This window comes from Coregonus lavaretus (genome assembly GCF_964263955.1).
Source record: "Coregonus lavaretus genome assembly, contig: HAP1_SCAFFOLD_1415, whole genome shotgun sequence".
Lineage (NCBI taxonomy): Eukaryota > Metazoa > Chordata > Actinopteri > Salmoniformes > Salmonidae > Coregonus > Coregonus lavaretus.
In genome coordinates, this window is record NW_028162922.1 from 86,192 (window position 1) to 105,491 (window position 19,300).

At 41.8% G+C, this 19,300-nt stretch overlaps 1 protein-coding gene across 1 annotated transcript; it reads left to right on the plus strand.

Moving 5' to 3' along the window:
* The first annotated feature begins 7,311 nt into the window (after positions 1–7,311).
* On the plus strand, positions 7,312–18,800 carry LOC311118684 (NLR family CARD domain-containing protein 3-like). Its single transcript, XM_084193472.1, has 8 exons — positions 7,312–7,362; positions 7,528–9,328; positions 9,662–9,835; positions 11,133–11,306; positions 12,776–12,949; positions 14,401–14,574; positions 17,692–17,738; positions 18,207–18,800. Coding segments are annotated over exons 1-8 (3,072 nt in total). The 5' UTR covers positions 7,312–7,361; the 3' UTR covers positions 18,734–18,800.
* The last annotated feature ends 500 nt before the right edge of the window (positions 18,801–19,300 follow it).

Sequence of the window (19,300 nt, forward strand, 5' to 3'; positions counted from 1 at the left end):
TCCTCAACCCTGCACCTTAGAGGCTGCCGCCCGATATACACAGACATGGAATCACTGGCCACATTAATAATGGAACACTAACCGGTTCCTCAACCCTGCACCTTAGAGGCTGCCGCCCGATATACACAGACATGGAGTCACTGGCGACATTAATAATGGAACACTACCAGCCGGTTCCTCAACCCTGCACCTTAGAGGCTGCCGCCCGATATACACAGACATGGAATCACTGGCCACATTAATAATGGAACACTACCAGCCGGTTCCTCAACCCTGCACCTTAGAGGCTGCCGCCCGATATACACAGACATGGAATCACTGGCCACATTAATAATGGAACACTACCAGCCGGTTCCTCAACCCTGCACCTTAGAGGCTGCCGCCCGATATACACAGACATGGAATCACTGGCCACATTAATAATGGAACACTACCAGCCGGTTCCTCAACCCTGCACCTTAGAGGCTGCCGCCCGATATACACAGACATGGAATCACTGGCCACATTAATAATGGAACACTACCAGCCGGTTCCTCAACCCTGCACCTTAGAGGCTGCCGCCCGATATACACAGACATGGAATCACTGGCCACATTAATAATGGAACACTACCAGCCGGTTCCTCAACCCTGCACCTTAGAGGCTGCCGCCCGATATACACAGACATGGAATCACTGGCCACATTAATAATGGAACACTACCAGCCGGTTCCTCAACCCTGCACCTTAGAGGCTGCCGCCCGATATACACAGACATGGAATCACTGGCCACATTAATAATGGAACACTACCAGCCGGTTCCTCAACCCTGCACCTTAGAGGCTGCCGCCCGATATACACAGACATGGAATCACTGGCCACATTAATAATGGAACACTACCAGCCGGTTCCTCAACCCTGCACCTTAGAGGCTGCTGCCCGATATACACAGACATGGAATCACTGGCCACATTAATAATGGAACACTAACCGGTTCCTCAACCCTGCACCTTAGAGGCTGCCGCCCGATATACACAGACATGGAATCACTGGCCACATTAATAATGGAACACTACCAGCCGGTTCCTCAAACCTGCACCTTAGAGGCTGCCGCCCGATATACACAGACATGGAATCCCTGGCCACATTAATAATGGAACACTACCACCCGGTTCCTCAACCCTGCACCTTAGAGGCTGCCGCCCGATATACACAGACATGGAATCACTGGCCACATTAATAATGGAACACTACCACCCGGTTCCTCAACCCTGCACCTTAGAGGCTGCCGCCCGATATACACAGACATGGAATCACTGGCCACATTAATAATGGAACACTACCACCCGGTTCCTCAACCCTGCACCTTAGAGGCTGCCGCCCGATATACACAGACATGGAATCACTGGCCACATTAATAATGGAACACTACCACCCGGTTCCTCAACCCTGCACCTTAGAGGCTGCCGCCCGATATACACAGACATGGAATCACTGGCCACATTAATAATGGAACACTACCAGCCGGTTCCTCAACCCTGCACCTTAGAGGCTGCCGCCCGATATACACAGACATGGAATCACTGGCCACATTAATAATGGAACACTACCAGCCGGTTCCTCAACCCTGCACCTTAGAGGCTGCCGCCCGATATACACAGACATGGAATCACTGGCCACATTAATAATGGAACACTAACCACTTTAATAATGTTTACATACTGCTTTACTCATCTCATATGTATATACTGTAATCTATTCTATTCTACTGTATCTTAGTCTATGCCACTCCGACATTGCTCGTCCTAATATTTATATATTTCTTAATTCCATTCTTCTACTTTTAGATTAGTGTGTCCTGTGGTGAATTGTTAAATACTACTGCACTGTTGGAGCTAGAAATACAAGCATTTCTCTGCACCCGCAATAACATCTGCTAAATATGTGTATGTGACCAATACAATTTCATTTGATTTTGATTTGAAATGCTTCACAATTGATTTCTTAAATGGCAGGCTATAGCCTTGGAATAATAATAATAATACAGCCTAAATAATTCATTTTCGTTCCTTAGGCTACCTGGCTTGCTCCTGACTCATTTAGAGTTAGTATGTTGTTTAACAGCCAGTTGAAATGTCGAACATCAATTGATGGTGACAGAATCACACATTGCTTAAGCAAAGTCAATTTTGTTTATCCTGTAAAATGTTGTGCAGCCTCTGCATATCATAGACAAATCAAAGATGTCCAATATGCATCGGTCACGTCTTTCGCCTGCATTTTACAGCTTGTTTCTGGCATATAGATCGCTTTATATAATCAGCCATTTTCTTTAACAAAAGCCACAATACACTCACATACCCTCTCAATTAGAGCCCTGGTTTTAACTTAACACAACAAGTTCTTCACTGACACTGAGATATTTAAGGAGTGCATGGTGATTAGGGTTGAATAGCGGGAACCGGGTCGATTATAATACATTGTTTATATTAACAGCAAAATGTAAAATGGAACTGTTAAATTATATGCAATGTCTAAATCTGTCTTATCGACGGCATTGTCTCTGCTATCTGCATGATCAATCATCAACCCTCCGGGTGGGGACAGAGCACCTCTCAGGATGGAGCGCAAGACAATGCATGTAGACCTACCATCTCATCATGGTAACTGTTGCTACAGTAACATAAGGACACAATGCGAGTCTAATTTACACATCTACTTCTGGTTTCGGGGGAGGGGCAATTTTTTTATTGTAAAGATACTTATATTTTTATTTATTGCAGCGGCAGAGTTTTAAAACAGCCTATCACTTGAATATCGTTGCTTTAAATCAATGCACATGCCAGCACTCTCTCGCAGCCTTTCTCTCAAAAATATAAATGCAACAGCAAACAATTTCAAAGATTTTACTGAGTTACAGTTCATATAAGGCAATCAGTCAACTGAATTAAATGCATTATACACCCCCGGGAATAATATGATACTTTTAAAACATTTTCTGACAAGTGACCACTTAGAAATGTTCATTTTCACGTTTTAATAAATTATTTTGAATGTTTGGGAATGATGTGTACTAAGGCATTTGTGAAAACTCTACAGCAGTCAGGAGCAAGCCAGAAAGTGGCCGTGCGTTTGGACAATGAATTGACACTGCAGGAAATAAAACCAAATAAAACCATCTGTCTAGCACATTTCTCCTATTTGTCTGCCTCTGGTGCCGTTGCCAGAGATATTAGAGAAAACAGATAGGAATCACATTGGGCAATGCACGTCGGAGAGTATAACGCTCCACCCAGCAGACTGTCGACCAATCCCGTTGAAGTTGTCATGCAGCGTCACGCGGTTGCTAAACTAATCGTCGCGCAATCCCTTCTCAAAGTAGGGTATGAGTCGAGAAACGTGCCTATTTTCCTCGAAAGTACATAATGTGACGATTCCAAAGCTATACAATATTACAGATATAAAGAGATCAATTATATCATAACTCGGAAAAGATTCGTAATGTTGTACCTTGTTGACGAAAATTCGTGCTAATGTTTTTTTTTTTAGCTAGCACTCAATTGCCTCCCATTCACTCCTTGAAGGAGAGCTCTCCTTGTCCCAGAATTGCCCAGAATGCACCGCGCGGCCCATGGACGTAGCATGGGCAATGTACACAATGGGGCCAGGACCAAGTTTGGGAAACTCTGGGCTATAGCAGTTATTTATTCAGACCTATAACTGTTCAATCTTCGTGAAAAGAAGTGAAAGACGTCTGCATCTTATTATAGGCCTGTATTATTCAGCATGTCATTAGAATGATGAAGATCAGGACAACGAAACCTATTTCATTTAACTGTTTTAAAGCGAGGAAGGAATGAAGCACCAATAGAGAGAGAAGGAGGAGGTAGGCTAATAATATTAGGGGGAATATTATGAAAGGTGTATATATACATTATACATGTAAAGTAGGCCCTATTATTAAAATCTAATTCGCTAGCTTATGATTGTAACTTTGTAGGTTACATGTCCTGCGAAAGCATGCATGTTCTCTCCCAGCTTCATGGTTTGAACAATATGTGTAATTCCAGTCCATATAATACAGTATAATACCATACAGTACAGTCCACACTCAAAAAGATTAGCCTACTGGAGCTTGTTTCATTGATTTACCTAAAAGAGCATAGCTACATCAATGGGCTTTTATGTTTTTCTGTCGTGCCTAAATTAAAGGAAAAATCCACCCAAAACCACAAATTCCTATAATTTACAGCGTTAAATAACACTAATATGTGAGAACAATGTTTTTTGTGAACAAATATTACATTTTCGTGTTATAGTAAGGTTGGTAGCAACGTGAAAATTGTTGTGGAAATCTGTTGCAGTTAAAGTTGACTACAACATCTGCAATGCTCTCTCTATGGGCTGGTTGGGTAGCTAGCTAGCATTAGATGTAAAAAAAATTGTAATATTTTAGTAATATATATATATATATAACAATTATTTGATAAAATATTGAATTTGGCCTTTACTACTAAAGCCCATATAAACTCATTGAATAACACATTCATAAATGGCAAAAAAAGACAGTCAAAAAAATACATCATAAGGAATAAAGTTTTGAAGTGTCTGTCCTGTATCTAGGAGACATAAGACAGATCAGGATTCTTTATTTTTTTTTACCCATATAACCCCATATTTATGGGGCACAAAACTGCCTCCATGCTTCTATTTGTTTGTATGGGATAGCTTCAGACGAGTCCCGTAGCACTTGTGTGGGTCGTAGAGCAAAACGGAGAGCACTGCCATGTTCACGAGAGTCTCTCCTTTTCATAGTGGGATCATACAGATGCTTCAGACATTTTCGTGAGAAGACCAATTTTCGGGATGTCTCATGGTCTGACAAACTCCGCTGTAGATCCGCCACCTTCCACCGCAGATGTGGAAGGCCAACATAGGCGGATGCAGTGGATTGAGACGATATCTCCAGCTTAAACTGACTGATTTTGTTGGGGATTTTTATGGATTTTTATGTTACTTAGGTTGACGCACTGGTGCGTCAATATACTTTTAAGGGTTAATGGCAAGCCCTGAATAAGGTAAAAACTTTTTTTGAAGTCTCATGCAATGTAGGCCTGCATTGAACACCACATATAGGATTTGCTCCATTGGTTTGGTTGGTAGGCCTACATTATACTCCAATAGCCACAACAGCCTATTGGCTACTGTCTACAACTGTCAGGGTACAGCCTATTGGCTACTGTCTACAACTGTCAGGGTACAGCCTATTGGCTACTGCCTAGAACTGTAAGGGTACAGCGTCAGTGTTTACTGTAAACGTGCGCCGGAAGTTGCTCAGAATTCTCACAACGTTCAAGTTTCCGCTCACAAGAGCAGAAATTTGCTCAGTGCCCCAAAATATTTAGAGGGAACATTGGTAGATGATCTACTCTGTTAAAGGATCAGTATTGACATCTACAATCTCTCTCTCCTTTATCTCTGTAGTGGAAGGTCTACTCTGTTAGAGGATCAGTATTAACATCTACAATCTCTCTCTCCTTTATCTCTATAGTGGAAGGTCTACTCTGTTAAAGGATCAGTATTAACATCTACAATCTCTCCCTCCTTTATCTCTGTAGTGGATGGTCTACTCTGTTAAAGGATCAGTATTAACATCTACAATCTCTCTCTCTCTCCTTTATCTCTGTAGTGGAAGGTCTACTCTGTTAGAGGATCAGGATTAACATCTACAATCTCTCTCTCTCTCTCTTTTATCTCTGTAGTGGATGATCTACTCTGTTAAAGGATCAGTATTAACATCTACAATCTCTCTCTCTCTCCTTTATCTCTATAGTGGAAGGTCTACTCTGTTAAAGGATCAGTATTAACATCTACAATCTCTCTCTCCTTTATCTCTATAGTGGAAGGTCTACTCTGTTAAAGGATCAGTATTAACATCTACAATCCCCCTCTCTCTCCTTTATCTCTGTAGTGGATGATCTACACTGTTAAAGGATCAGTATTAACATCTACAATCTCTCTCTCCTTTATCTCTGTAGTGGAAGGTCTACTCTGTTAAAGGATCAGTATTAACATCTACAATCTCTCCCTCTCCTTTATCTCTGTAGTGGAAGGTCTACTCTGTTAAAGGATCAGTATTAACATCTACAAACTCTCTCTCTCTCCTTTATCTCTGTAGTGGAAGGTCTACTCTGTTTAATGATCAGTATTAACATCTACAATCTCTCTCTCTCTCTCCTTTATCTCTGTAGTGGATGGTCTACTCTGTTAAAGGATCAGTATTAACATCTACAATCTCTCTCTCTCCTTTATCTCTGTAGTGGAAGGTCTACTCTGTTAAAGGATCAGTATTAACATCTACAATCTCTCTCTCCTTTATCTCTGTAGTGGAAGGTCTACTCTGTTAAAGGATCAGTATTATCATCTACAATCTCTCTCTCTCTCCTTTATCTCTGTAGTGGAAGGTCTACTCTGTTAGAGGATCAGTATTAACATCTACAATCTCTCTCTCTCCTTTATCTCTATAGTGGATGGTCTACTCTGTTAAAGGATCAGTATTAACATCTACAAACTCTCTCTCTCTTCTTTATCTCTGTAGTGGAAGGTCTACTCTGTTTAATGATCAGTATTAACATCTACAATCTCTCTCTCTCTCTCCTTTATCTCTGTAGGGGAAGGTCTACTATGTTAAAGGATCAGTATTAACATCTACAATCTCTCTCTCTCCTTTATCTCTGTAGTGGAAGGTCTACACTGTTAAAGGATCAGTATTAACATCTACAATCTCTCTCTCCTTTATCTCTGTAGTGGAAGGTCTACTCTGTTAAAGGATCAGTATTATCATCTACAATCTCTCTCTCTCTCCTTTATCTCTGTAGTGGAAGGTCTACTCTGTTAGAGGATCAGTATTAACATCTACAATCTCTCTCTCTCCTTTATCTCTATAGTGGATGATCTACTCTGTTAGAGGATCAGTATTAACATCTACAATCTCTCTCTCCTTTATATCTGTAGTGGAAGGTCTACTCTGTTAAAGGATCAGTATTAACATCTACAATCTCTCTCTCCTTTATCTCTGTAGTGGAAGGTCTACTCTGTTAGAGGATCAGTATTAACATCTATAATCTCTCTCTCCTTTATCTCTGTAGTGGATGGTCTACTCTGTTAGAGGATCAGTCCAGGGGTGCAGTGTGTCAGCAGGTGCTGAGGGATCCAGTCTCTATCACCTGTGGACACAGGTTCTGCAGACAGTGCATCACCAGATACTGGGAGAAACCTGCTCCTTCAGGAGACTATGGCTGTCCTCAGTGTAGAAAGAGAACAAGGACACGGCCTGTACTACAGCAGCTGAGTCAACCCAATAAAACAAGAGGCTCTGAAAACAGTAAGACCACTTGCACACGTGGGCCAAGTCAATACCTTAATATGATTTACAGTAGTTAACTACAATATTATGAGATAATAGAAGTTACTGTAGTTGTGGAAGGCCCACTTTTCATCCTGTCAATGAATGTTTCTGATACACATAATTTTCCCTCTTCCCTTGTAGTGGATGACAACCTGCAGAGAGCTATAGTAAACCATAAAGACAGTCTGAAAAGGAGGTATGAATGTGTGATAGAAGGTATGGAAATAGCAGGGAACCAAACTCCCCTCAACAGGATTTACACAGAGCTCTACATCACAGAGGGAGAGAGTGAAGGGGTTAACAATGAACATGAGGTGTGGCAGCTAGAGACAGCATCCAGGATGCCAACCTCACATGACACAGCAATCCACTGCAATGACATCTTTAAACCCTTACCAGGCCAAGAGAGAAGCATCAGAACTGTGCTGACGAAGGGCATCGCTGGCATCGGAAAAACAGTCTCTGTGCAGAAGTTCATCCTAGACTGGGCTGAAGAGAAGGCGAACCAAGATGTGGATATCATATTTGTGCTTCCTTTCCGGGAGCTGAACTTGATTAAAGATCTCCAGTACAGTCTTCTCAGACTTTTAAATGGCTTCCACACAGAACTAGACATAGGCAATGCAAAGAAACTCACTGCCTGTAAAGCTATGTTCATCTTTGATGGTTTGGATGAAAGCAGACTTCCATTGGATTTCCAGCACAATGAAAAGGTGTCTGATGTCACCCAGACATCGTCTGTCGATGTTCTGCTGACAAACCTCATCAAGGGGAATCTGCTTCCCTCTGCTCTCCTATGGATAACCTCCCGACCAGCAGCAACCAATCAGATCCCCACTAAGTGTGTTGACCAGGTGACAGAGGTACGAGGGTTCAATGACCCACAGAAGGAGGAGTACTTCAGGAAGAGATTCAGTGATGAGGACCTGGCCAGCAGAATCATCTCACACATAAAGACATCAAGGAGCCTCCACATCATGTGCCACATGCCAGTCTTCTGTTGGATTTCTGCAGTAGTCCTTGAACACATGTTGAGTACAGACAAGAGGAGAGAGATGCCCACGACTCTGACTGAGATGTCAATACACTTCCTGCTCATTCAGACCAGCCTGAAGAACCAGAAGTATCATGGAAGAGATGAGATGGATCAACAGGAGCTCATGGAGTCAGATAAGGAAATTCTTCTGAAGCTGGGGAAGCTGGCGTTTGAAAATCTGGAGAAGGGTAATCTCATGTTCTATGAAGAAGACCTGAAAGAGTGTGGCATTGATGTCAAAGAAGCCTCAGTGTACTCAGGAGTGTGCACACAAATCTTTAAAGAAGAGTCTGTGTTATTTCAGAGAGTGGTGTACTGCTTTGTTCATCTGAGCATTCAGGAGTTTCTCTCAGCTGTCTACATGTACCATTGTTACACAACCAAGAACATGGATGCACTGAAGCCCTTCCTCAAGAGAAAGTCTAGAGCTGTATCTGAAGAGCTAACCTTGCATGAGCTGCTGAAGAGTACCGTGGATAAAGCCTTGGAGAGCAAGAACGGACACCTGGACCTCTTTGTCCGCTTCCTTCATGGTATGTCACTGGAGTCCAATCAGAAACTCCTACGAGGTCTGGTGACACAGACAGAAAGCAGTCCAGACAGCGTCAAGAAAACAATCCGATCCCTTAAGGTGATGCAGAGGAAGAACATCTCCCCTGAGAGGTGCATCAATCTCTTCCACTGTCTGATAGAGATGAAAGACCATTCAGTACAGGAGGAAATCCAAGCGTACTTGAGGTCAGAGAAGAGATCAAAAAAACTCACACATGCTCACTGTTCAGCACTGGCCTACATGCTACAGATATCAGAGGAGGTTCTGGATGTGTTTGACCTGAAGGTATACAAGACATCAGAGGAGGGTCGTAGGAGACTGCTCCCAGCTGTGAGAGGCTGCAGGAAAGCTCTGTAAGTATTCATGGGAATATCCCACACCAAAATACATTGTAGTTACAGCAGCATTTTTATTGGCTGACTGGCTCTGTAAGTACTCATGTGACTATCCCTCAGACCAAACTTTACTGTATGTAAGAACAACAATATTTTCATTGGCTGACTAAACTTTCTATCAGCTGAAAAGTCTTAAACAAACTGTAATACAAACGGATCAGAAAAGTTGTAGCATTGAGACATCTATACACAGTGTTCACATTATTAGTGCAGGGGTAACAGTGTAAGCAGGGAAGCTAAATGTAACATTTTAATACAACCTGTCCCTCATGGTATTTACTCTGTTGACAGATTCACTGGCTGTGAACTCACAGACACATCCTGTGAAGTGTTGGCCTCAGTTCTCAGTTCAAACCCCTCACACCTGAGAGAGCTGGACCTGAGTAACAATCACCTGAAGGATTCAAGAGTGAAGCTGCTCTCTGCTGGACTGGGGAATCCCCACTGTAAACTGGAGACTCTGAGGTCAGTATTCCTGTAGTTGGTCAACAAGTGATAACTGTTCACCAGATCCACATGTGTTTACCAGGCACACATAGTCCACACCATATGTGTTTGGACAGTGAAGCTTACAGTTTTACATTTGGTGCTATGCTCCAGCATTTTGGATTTGAGATAAAATGTTTCATATTAGGCAACAGTATATAATGTAACCTTTTATTTGAGGATATTTTCATACATATCTGTGTTACTGTTTAGATATGAAAGCACTTTATGTGTCTAGTTCTCCCATTTGAAAAAGTCATAATTATTTAGACAAATTAATTTAGTCAAAAGTGTATGTGTTTGGTCCCATATTCCTTACCCACAGTGATTACATCAAGCTTGTGATTCTACAAACTTGTTGGATGCATTTGCAGTTTGTTTTAGTTGTGTTTTGGATGATGTTTTTCCCAATAGAAACTGAATGGTGAATAATGTCCTGTCATTTTGGAGTCACTTCACTTGTATTGTCAGTAAGAATAGAATATGTTTCTGAACACTTCTACATTCATGTGGATGCTACCATGATTATGAATAATCATGAATGAATCGTGAATGAGAAAGTTACAGAAGAACAAGGATCATTCCCCCTCTGTTATTGGTAATGGTGAGAGGTTAGCATGTTTTGTTGTAGCCTCTGTAACTTTCTCACTCATTACTATTCATGATTCATTCATAATTTTTCTTAATCATGGCATCATCAGGATTAATTTAGTAGTGTTTAGAAACATGTTATCTACTCACTTAGACAGAAAATTACTCCAGTCATCATCCACCATTCAGTTACTATCGGGCAAAACATAACCCAAAACACAACCAAAACAAACTGCAAATGCAACCAACGAGTTTGGGACCAAATACTCAACTTTTGACTACTTTAATACACTTGAAGTGAATTGGTCAGAATACTTTTGACTTCTTCAAATAGGGGGACTAGATACGTAAAGTGCTTTCATTTCAAATGTTAGCTTATCTGTCAAAATAGATATGGTGTGGACTGTATACTCAATACAATCTAAATCTGATACCTCACTGTCTGTCTTTTGACTGATACTGCTTTTTAAACTGCTCTGGTCAGTCTACTCAAATATTTGTAATATACATTTTTCTACCTACAAGCAATAATTTGATAATTTCAAATAATGATACATTCATTTATGAATAGATATGTCAGGTTTCAGGACACTGATATATCTGAATATGTAGAAAAAATATACTGCCACTATTTTCACCACCAAAGAATAGCAGTGTGTTTTTAATATGATTTGACTCTTTGCAGGCTGTCACGCTGTCTAGTCACAGAGGAAGGCTGTGCTTCTCTGGTCTCAGCTCTGAAGTCAAACCCCTCACACCTGCGAGAGCTGGATCTGAGTAACAATGACCTGAAGGATTCAGGAGTGAAGCTGCTCTCTGCTGGACTGGGGAATCCCCACTGTAAACTGGAGACTCTGAGGTCAGTATTCCTGTAGTTGGTCAACAAGTGATAACTGTTCACCAGATCCACATGTGTTTACCAGGCACACATAGTCCACACCATATGTGTTTGGACAGTGAAGCTTACAGTTTTACATTTGGTGCTATACTCCAGCATTTTGGATTTGAGATAGAATGTTTCATATTAGGTGACAGTATATAATGTCACCTTTTATTTGAGGATATTTTCATACGTATCTGTGTTACTGTTTAGAAATGAAAACACTTGATGTGTCTAGTTCTCCCATTTGAAAAAGTCGTAATATGTTGGACATAGTCACTTATATTGTTTTAAAGTAGTCATAAGTTTAGTATTTGGTCCCATATTCCTTAACTGCAGTGATTACATCAATCTTGTGATTCTACAAACTTGTTGAATACATTTGCAGTTTGACTTGTTGTGTTTTGGATTATGTTTTTCCCAATAGAAACTGAATGGTGAATAATGTCCTGTCATTTTGGAGTCACTTCACTTGTATTGTCAGTAAGAATAGAATATGTTTCTGAACACTTCTACATTCATGTGGATGCTACCATGATTATGAATAATCATTAATAAATCGTCATTGATGTGATAAATCGTGAATAATGATGAATGAGAAAGTTACAGAGGAACAAGGATCATACCCCCTCTGTTATTGGTAATGGTGAGAGGTTAGCATGTTTTGTTGTAGCCTCTGTAACTTTCTCATTCATTATTATTCATGATTCATTCATGATTTTTCTTAATCATGGCATCATCAGGATTAATTTAGTAGTGTTTAGAAACATGTTATCTACTCACTTAGACAGAAGATTAATCCAGTCATCATCCACCATTCAGTTACTATCGGGCAAAACATAACCCAAAACACAACCAAAACAAACTGCAAATGCAACCAACGAGTTTGGAACAAAATACTAAACTTTTGACTACTTTAATACACCATAAGTGAATTGGTCAGAATACTTACGACTTCTTCAAATAGGGGGACTAGACACATAAAGTGCTTTTATTTTTCTAAATGGTGAAACAGATATGTATGAAAATACCATAAAATATAAGGTGACATTATATACTGTCACCTCATATGAAACATTTGATCACAAATCCAAAATGCTGGAGTATAGAGCCACATTTAAAATGTTAGCTTCACTGTCAAAATATATATGGTGTGGACTGTATACTCAATACAATCTAAATCTGATACCTCACTGTCTGTCTTTTGACTGATGCTGCTTTTTAAACTTCTCTGGTCAGTCTACTCAAATATTTGTACTTTTATATTTGTCTCTCTACAAGCAATACTTTGATAATTTGTAATTTCTAATAATGATACATTAATTTATGAATATATATGGCAGGTTTCAGGACACTGATATATCTGAATATGTTGAAAAAATATACTGCCACTATTTTCACCACCAAAGAATAGCAGTGTGGTTTTAATATGATTTGACTCTTTGCAGGCTGTCAGGCTGTCTAGTCACAGAGGAAGGCTGTGCTTCTCTGGTCTCAGCTCTGAAGTCAAACCTCTCACACCTGAGAGAGCTGGACCTGAGTAACAATGACCTGAAGGATTCAGGAGTGAAGCTGCTCTCTGCTGGACTGGGGAATCCCCACTGTAAACTGGAGACTCTGAGGTCAGTATTCCTGTAGTTGGTCAACAAGTGATAACTGTTCACCAGATCCACATGTGTTTACCAGGCACACATAGTCCACACCATATGTGTTTGGAAAGTGAAGCTTACAGTTTTACATTTGGTGCAATGCTCCAGCATTTTGGATTTGAGATAGAATGTTTCATATTGGGCGACAGTACAGAATGTCACCTTTTATTTGAGGATATTTTCATACAAATCTGTGTTACTGTTTAGAAATGAAAACACTTGATGTGTCTAGTTCTCCCATTTGAAAAAGTCGTATTAATTTGGACATAGTCACTTATATTGTTTTAAAGTAGTCATAAGTTTAGTATTTGGTCCCATATTCCTTATCTGCAGTGATTACATCAAGCTTGTGATTCTACAAACTTGTTGAATACATTTGCAGTTTGACTTGGTTGTGTTTTGGATGATGTTTTCCCCAATAAAAACTGAATGGTGAATAATGTCCTGTCATTTTGGAGTCACTTCACTTGTATTGTCAGTACGAATAGAAGATGTTTCTGAAGACTTCTACATTCATGTGGATGCTACCATGATTATGAATAATCATGAATGAATCGTGAATGATGATGAATGAGAAAGTTACAGAGGAACAAGGATCATACCCCCTCTGTTATTGGTAATGGTGAGAGGTTAGTATGTTTTGTTGTAGCCTCTATAACTTTCCCATTCATTATTATTCATGATTCATTCATGATTTTTCTTAATCATGGCATCATCAGGATTAATTTAGTAGTGTTTTGAAACATGTTATCTACTCACTTAGACAGAAGATTAATCCAGTCATCATCCACCATTCAGTTACTATTGGACAAAACATAACCCAAAACACAACCAAAACAAACTGCAAATGTAACCAACGAGTTTGGAACAAAATACTAAACTTTGAACTACTTTAATACACTATAAGTGAATTGGTCAGAATACTTATGACTTCTTCAAATAGGGGGACTAGACACATAAAGTGCTTTTATTTTTCTAAATGGTGAAACAGATATGTATGAAAATACCCTCAAATAAAAGGTGACATTATATACTGTCACCTCATATGAAAAATTTGATCTCAAATCCAAAATGCTGGAGTATAGAACCAAATTTAAAATGTTAGCTTCACTGTCAAAATATATATGGTGTGGACTGTATACTCAATACAATCTAAATCTGATACCTCACTGTCTGTCTTTTGACTGATACTGCTTTTTAAACTGCTCTGGTCAGTCTACTCAAATATTTGTACTTTTATATTCATCTCTCTACTAGCAATACTTTGATAATTTGTAATTTCTAATAATGATACATTAATTTATGAATAGATATGGCAGGTTTCAGGACACTGATATATCTGAATATGTTGAAAAAATATACTGCCACTATTTTCACCACCAAAGAATAGCAGTGTGGTTTTAATATGATTTGACTCTTTACAGGCTGTCAGGCTGTCTAGTCACAGAGGAAGGCTGTGCTTCTCTGGTCTCAGCTCTGAAGTCAAACCCCTCACACCTGAGAGAGCTGGACCTGAGCTACAATCACCCAGGAGACTCAGGAGTCAGACTGCTCTCTGCTGGACTGGAGGATCCACACTGCAGACTGGAGAAACTCAAGTATGTAGAGGGTTTATGTCAATGTTCATATCAGACATGTTGGAGTTATCAGGCTAGTTAAGACAAACATTCTGACCACCACTTGGACTAAGTTATATAAAGACTGTGTGTGTGTGTGTGTGTCCAGTGTGTATGTGTGTGTGTGTGTGTGTGTGTGTGTCCATTGAAAATACACACACACACACACACACTCACACACAATGGACACAGAGACACACACACACACACTAGACCCACACACACAAAAAGGAAACACACACACAAATACACACACACACAGACAGTGGACACACACACACACACACACTGGACACACACACACACTCACACACTGGACCCACACACACACACACACACACACACACTGGACACACACATACACACTGGACACACACACATACACACACACACACACACACACACAAACACACTGGACATACACACAAACACACTGGACACACACTGGACACACACACACAAAGGAAACACACACAAATACACACACACATACAGTGGACACACACACACACACACACACACACACTGGACACACACATACACACACACACACACAAAAACACACTGGACACATACACAAACACACTGGACACACACACACACACACACACACACTCACATAATGGACACACACACACACACACACTCACACACTGGACAGACACACAGAGTGGACACACACACACACACACACAATGGACACACACACACAGGACACACACATACACACACTGGACACACACACACACACACACACACACTCACATAATGGACACACACACACACACACACACACACACTCACATAATGGACACACACACACACACACTCACACACTGGACACACACACAGAGTGGACACACACACAGAGTGGACACACACAAAAACACAATGGACACACACACAGAGTGGACACACACAAAAACACACTGGACAAACACACACATACTGGACACACACACACACACTGGACACACACACACACAATGGACACACACACACTGGACACACACATACACACACTGGACACACACACACACTGGACACTCACACAGAGTGGACACACACAAAAACACAATGGACACACACACTGGACAAACACACACATACTGGACACACACACACACACTGGACACACACACACACAATGGACACACACACACTGGACACACACATACACACACTGGACACACACACACACAAACACACACATGCACTGGACACACTCACACTGGACACACACCTACACACACACATAGTACACACACACACTGGACTCACACACACATACTGGACACACACACACACACACTGGACTCACACACACACACTGGACACACACACACACACACTGGACACACACACACACACTGGACACACACACACACTCACACACAATGGACACACAGACACACTCACACACACTAGACACACGCACTGGACACACACACACAAACACACACACACACTGGGCACACACACATACACACACTGGACACACACGCACACGCACACTGGACAAACACACACACAGGACACACACACACTGGACTCACACACACACACACTGGACACACACACACACACACACTGGACACACACACACACACACACACACTGGACACACACATACACACTGGACACACACACACACACTGGACACACACACTGGACACACACATACACGCTGGACTCACACACACACACACACACTGGACACACACACACACACTGGACACACACATACACACTGGACACACACACACAAAAAGGAAACACACACACAAATACACACACACACAGACAGTGGACACACACACACACACTGGACACACACACACACAAAAAGGAAACACACACACAAATACACACACACACACAGACAGTGGACACACACACAAACACTGGACACACACACACACACACACTGGACACACACACTCACTCACTCACACTGGACACACACACACACACAAACACTGGACACACTCACACACACACACCGTACACACACACTGGACACACACACACATTCACACACAATGGACACACAGACACACTCACACACACTAGACACACGCACTGGACACACACACACACTCACACACAATGGACACACAGACACACTCACACACACTAGACACACGCACTGGACACACACACACAAACACACACACACACTGGGCACACACACATACACACACTGGACACACACACACACGCACACTGGACAAACACACACACAGGACACACACACACTGGACTCACACACACACACTGGACACACACACACACACACACTGGACACACACACACACACACACACACTGGACACACACATACACACTGGACACACACACACACACTGGACACACACACTGGACACACACATACACGCTGGACTCACACACACACACACACACTGGACACACACACACACACTGGACACACACATACACACTGGACACACACACACAAAAAGGAAACACACACACAAATACACACACACACAGACAGTGGACACACACACACACACTGGACACACACACACACAAAAAGGAAACACACACACAAATACACACACACACACAGACAGTGGACACACACACAAACACTGGACACACACACACACACACACTGGACACACACACTCACTCACTCACACTGGACACACACACACACACAAACACTGGACACACTCACACACACACACCGTACACACACACTGGACACACACACACATTCACACACAATGGACACACAGACACACTCACACACACTAGACACACGCACTGGACACACACACACACACACACTGGACACACACACAGGCTGGACAAACGGACACAAACACTGTACACACACACACTAGACACACACAAAGTTATATGCTGACTGTGTGTTTGTGTGTGTGTGTGTGTGTGTGTACAGTGTTTGTGTGTGTGTCCTGTGTGTGTGTGTGTGTGTGTGTGTGTGTGTGTGTGTGTGTGTGTGTGTGTGTGTGTGTGTGTGTGTGTGTGTGTGTGTGTGTGTGAGTGTGTGTGTGTGAGTTCAGGTGTATCCCTCAATGACTGTCTGTTCTTCTGCTTGCCGCTACAGTGTGGAACATGGTGGAGAGAACACAATGAAACCTGGACTTAGAAAATGTGAGTGTTGACTGCTGTGAAGAATATGACTAAGAATAAGTCTTATTTCAAGTGAAGTCAAAGTCAAAGACCACCATCATTACTTACTTGGTCATATTAAATATCAGCTGTAGTTCTACAGAAGCACAAATCAGGGACACCAAAGTTTACAAAGAGTTGCTTTGACAATGTGTGTGTCTGTGTGTGTGTGGCGTGTTCCTGTTACATTAGAAATGTGTGTGTGGCGTGTTCCTGTGTGTGTTCAGGATGTGTGTGTGTGTGTGTGTGTGTGTGTGTAATTAATGGGAATAAGTGTGTTTTATATTACCATACAGTATAACATATGATCATTCAACAAGTCTCAAGTTACCTTAACTTCTCCTTTTGATACCTAGAAACATCTACATTAAATGAATTAGTGAAAAGTGAGTTAACATTCTAATGTGAATGATGATGATTTCTCATATTGTGTCTGGTTTCATCCATCAGATGTCTGTGATCTCATACTGGACCTAAACACAGTAAACAGATTCCTCTCTCTGTCTAAGAAGAACAGAAAGGTGACATGGAGGAGAGAGGAGCAGCCGTATCCTGATCACCCAGAGAGATTTGAGGACTGGAAACAGGTGCTGTGTAGAGAGGGTCTGACTGGGCGCTGTTACTGGGAGGTAGAGTGGAGTGGGAGAGGGGCTGATATAGGAGTGACATATAAAGGAATCAGCAGGAGAGGAAGGGGTAAGGACTGTGGGATTGGATGTAATGACAAGTCCTGGAGTCTGAACTGCTATGGCAACAGTTACTCTGCCTGGCACAATGATAACCCCACTACCATAGACGTCCCCTCCTCCAGCTCCCACAGAGTAGGAGTGTATCTGGACTGGCCAGCCGGCACTCTGTCCTTCTACAGAGTCTCCTCTGACACACTGACCCACCTGAACACATTCCACTCCACATTCACTGAGCCCCTCTATCCAGGGTTTAGGGTTCATGGTGTTGACTCCTCAGTGTCCCTGTAAATAATAACCATGGTAACACTGACACACACACACACACACACACACACTAGACACACACACACTGGACACACACACATACACTGGACACACACACACACACACACACACAAACACACTGGGAACACACACACACAAACACACTAGACACACACACACACTGGACACACACACACACACACACACACTGGACACAAACAAACACACACACACACACACACACTGGACAAACACAAACACTGGACACACTCACACCACACACACACACACACACTGAGCACACACACTGGACACACACACACACTGGACATACAAACACATACACACACACACACACTGGACAAACACACACACACACACTGGACACACACACACACACATTCACTGGACACACACACACATACACACACTAGACACACACACACACACACACTGAACACACACACTGGACACACACATACACACACACACACACACTGAACACACACACACACACACACACACACACACACTGGACAAACACACACACTGGACAAACACACACTCTGTACAAATACACACACATACACA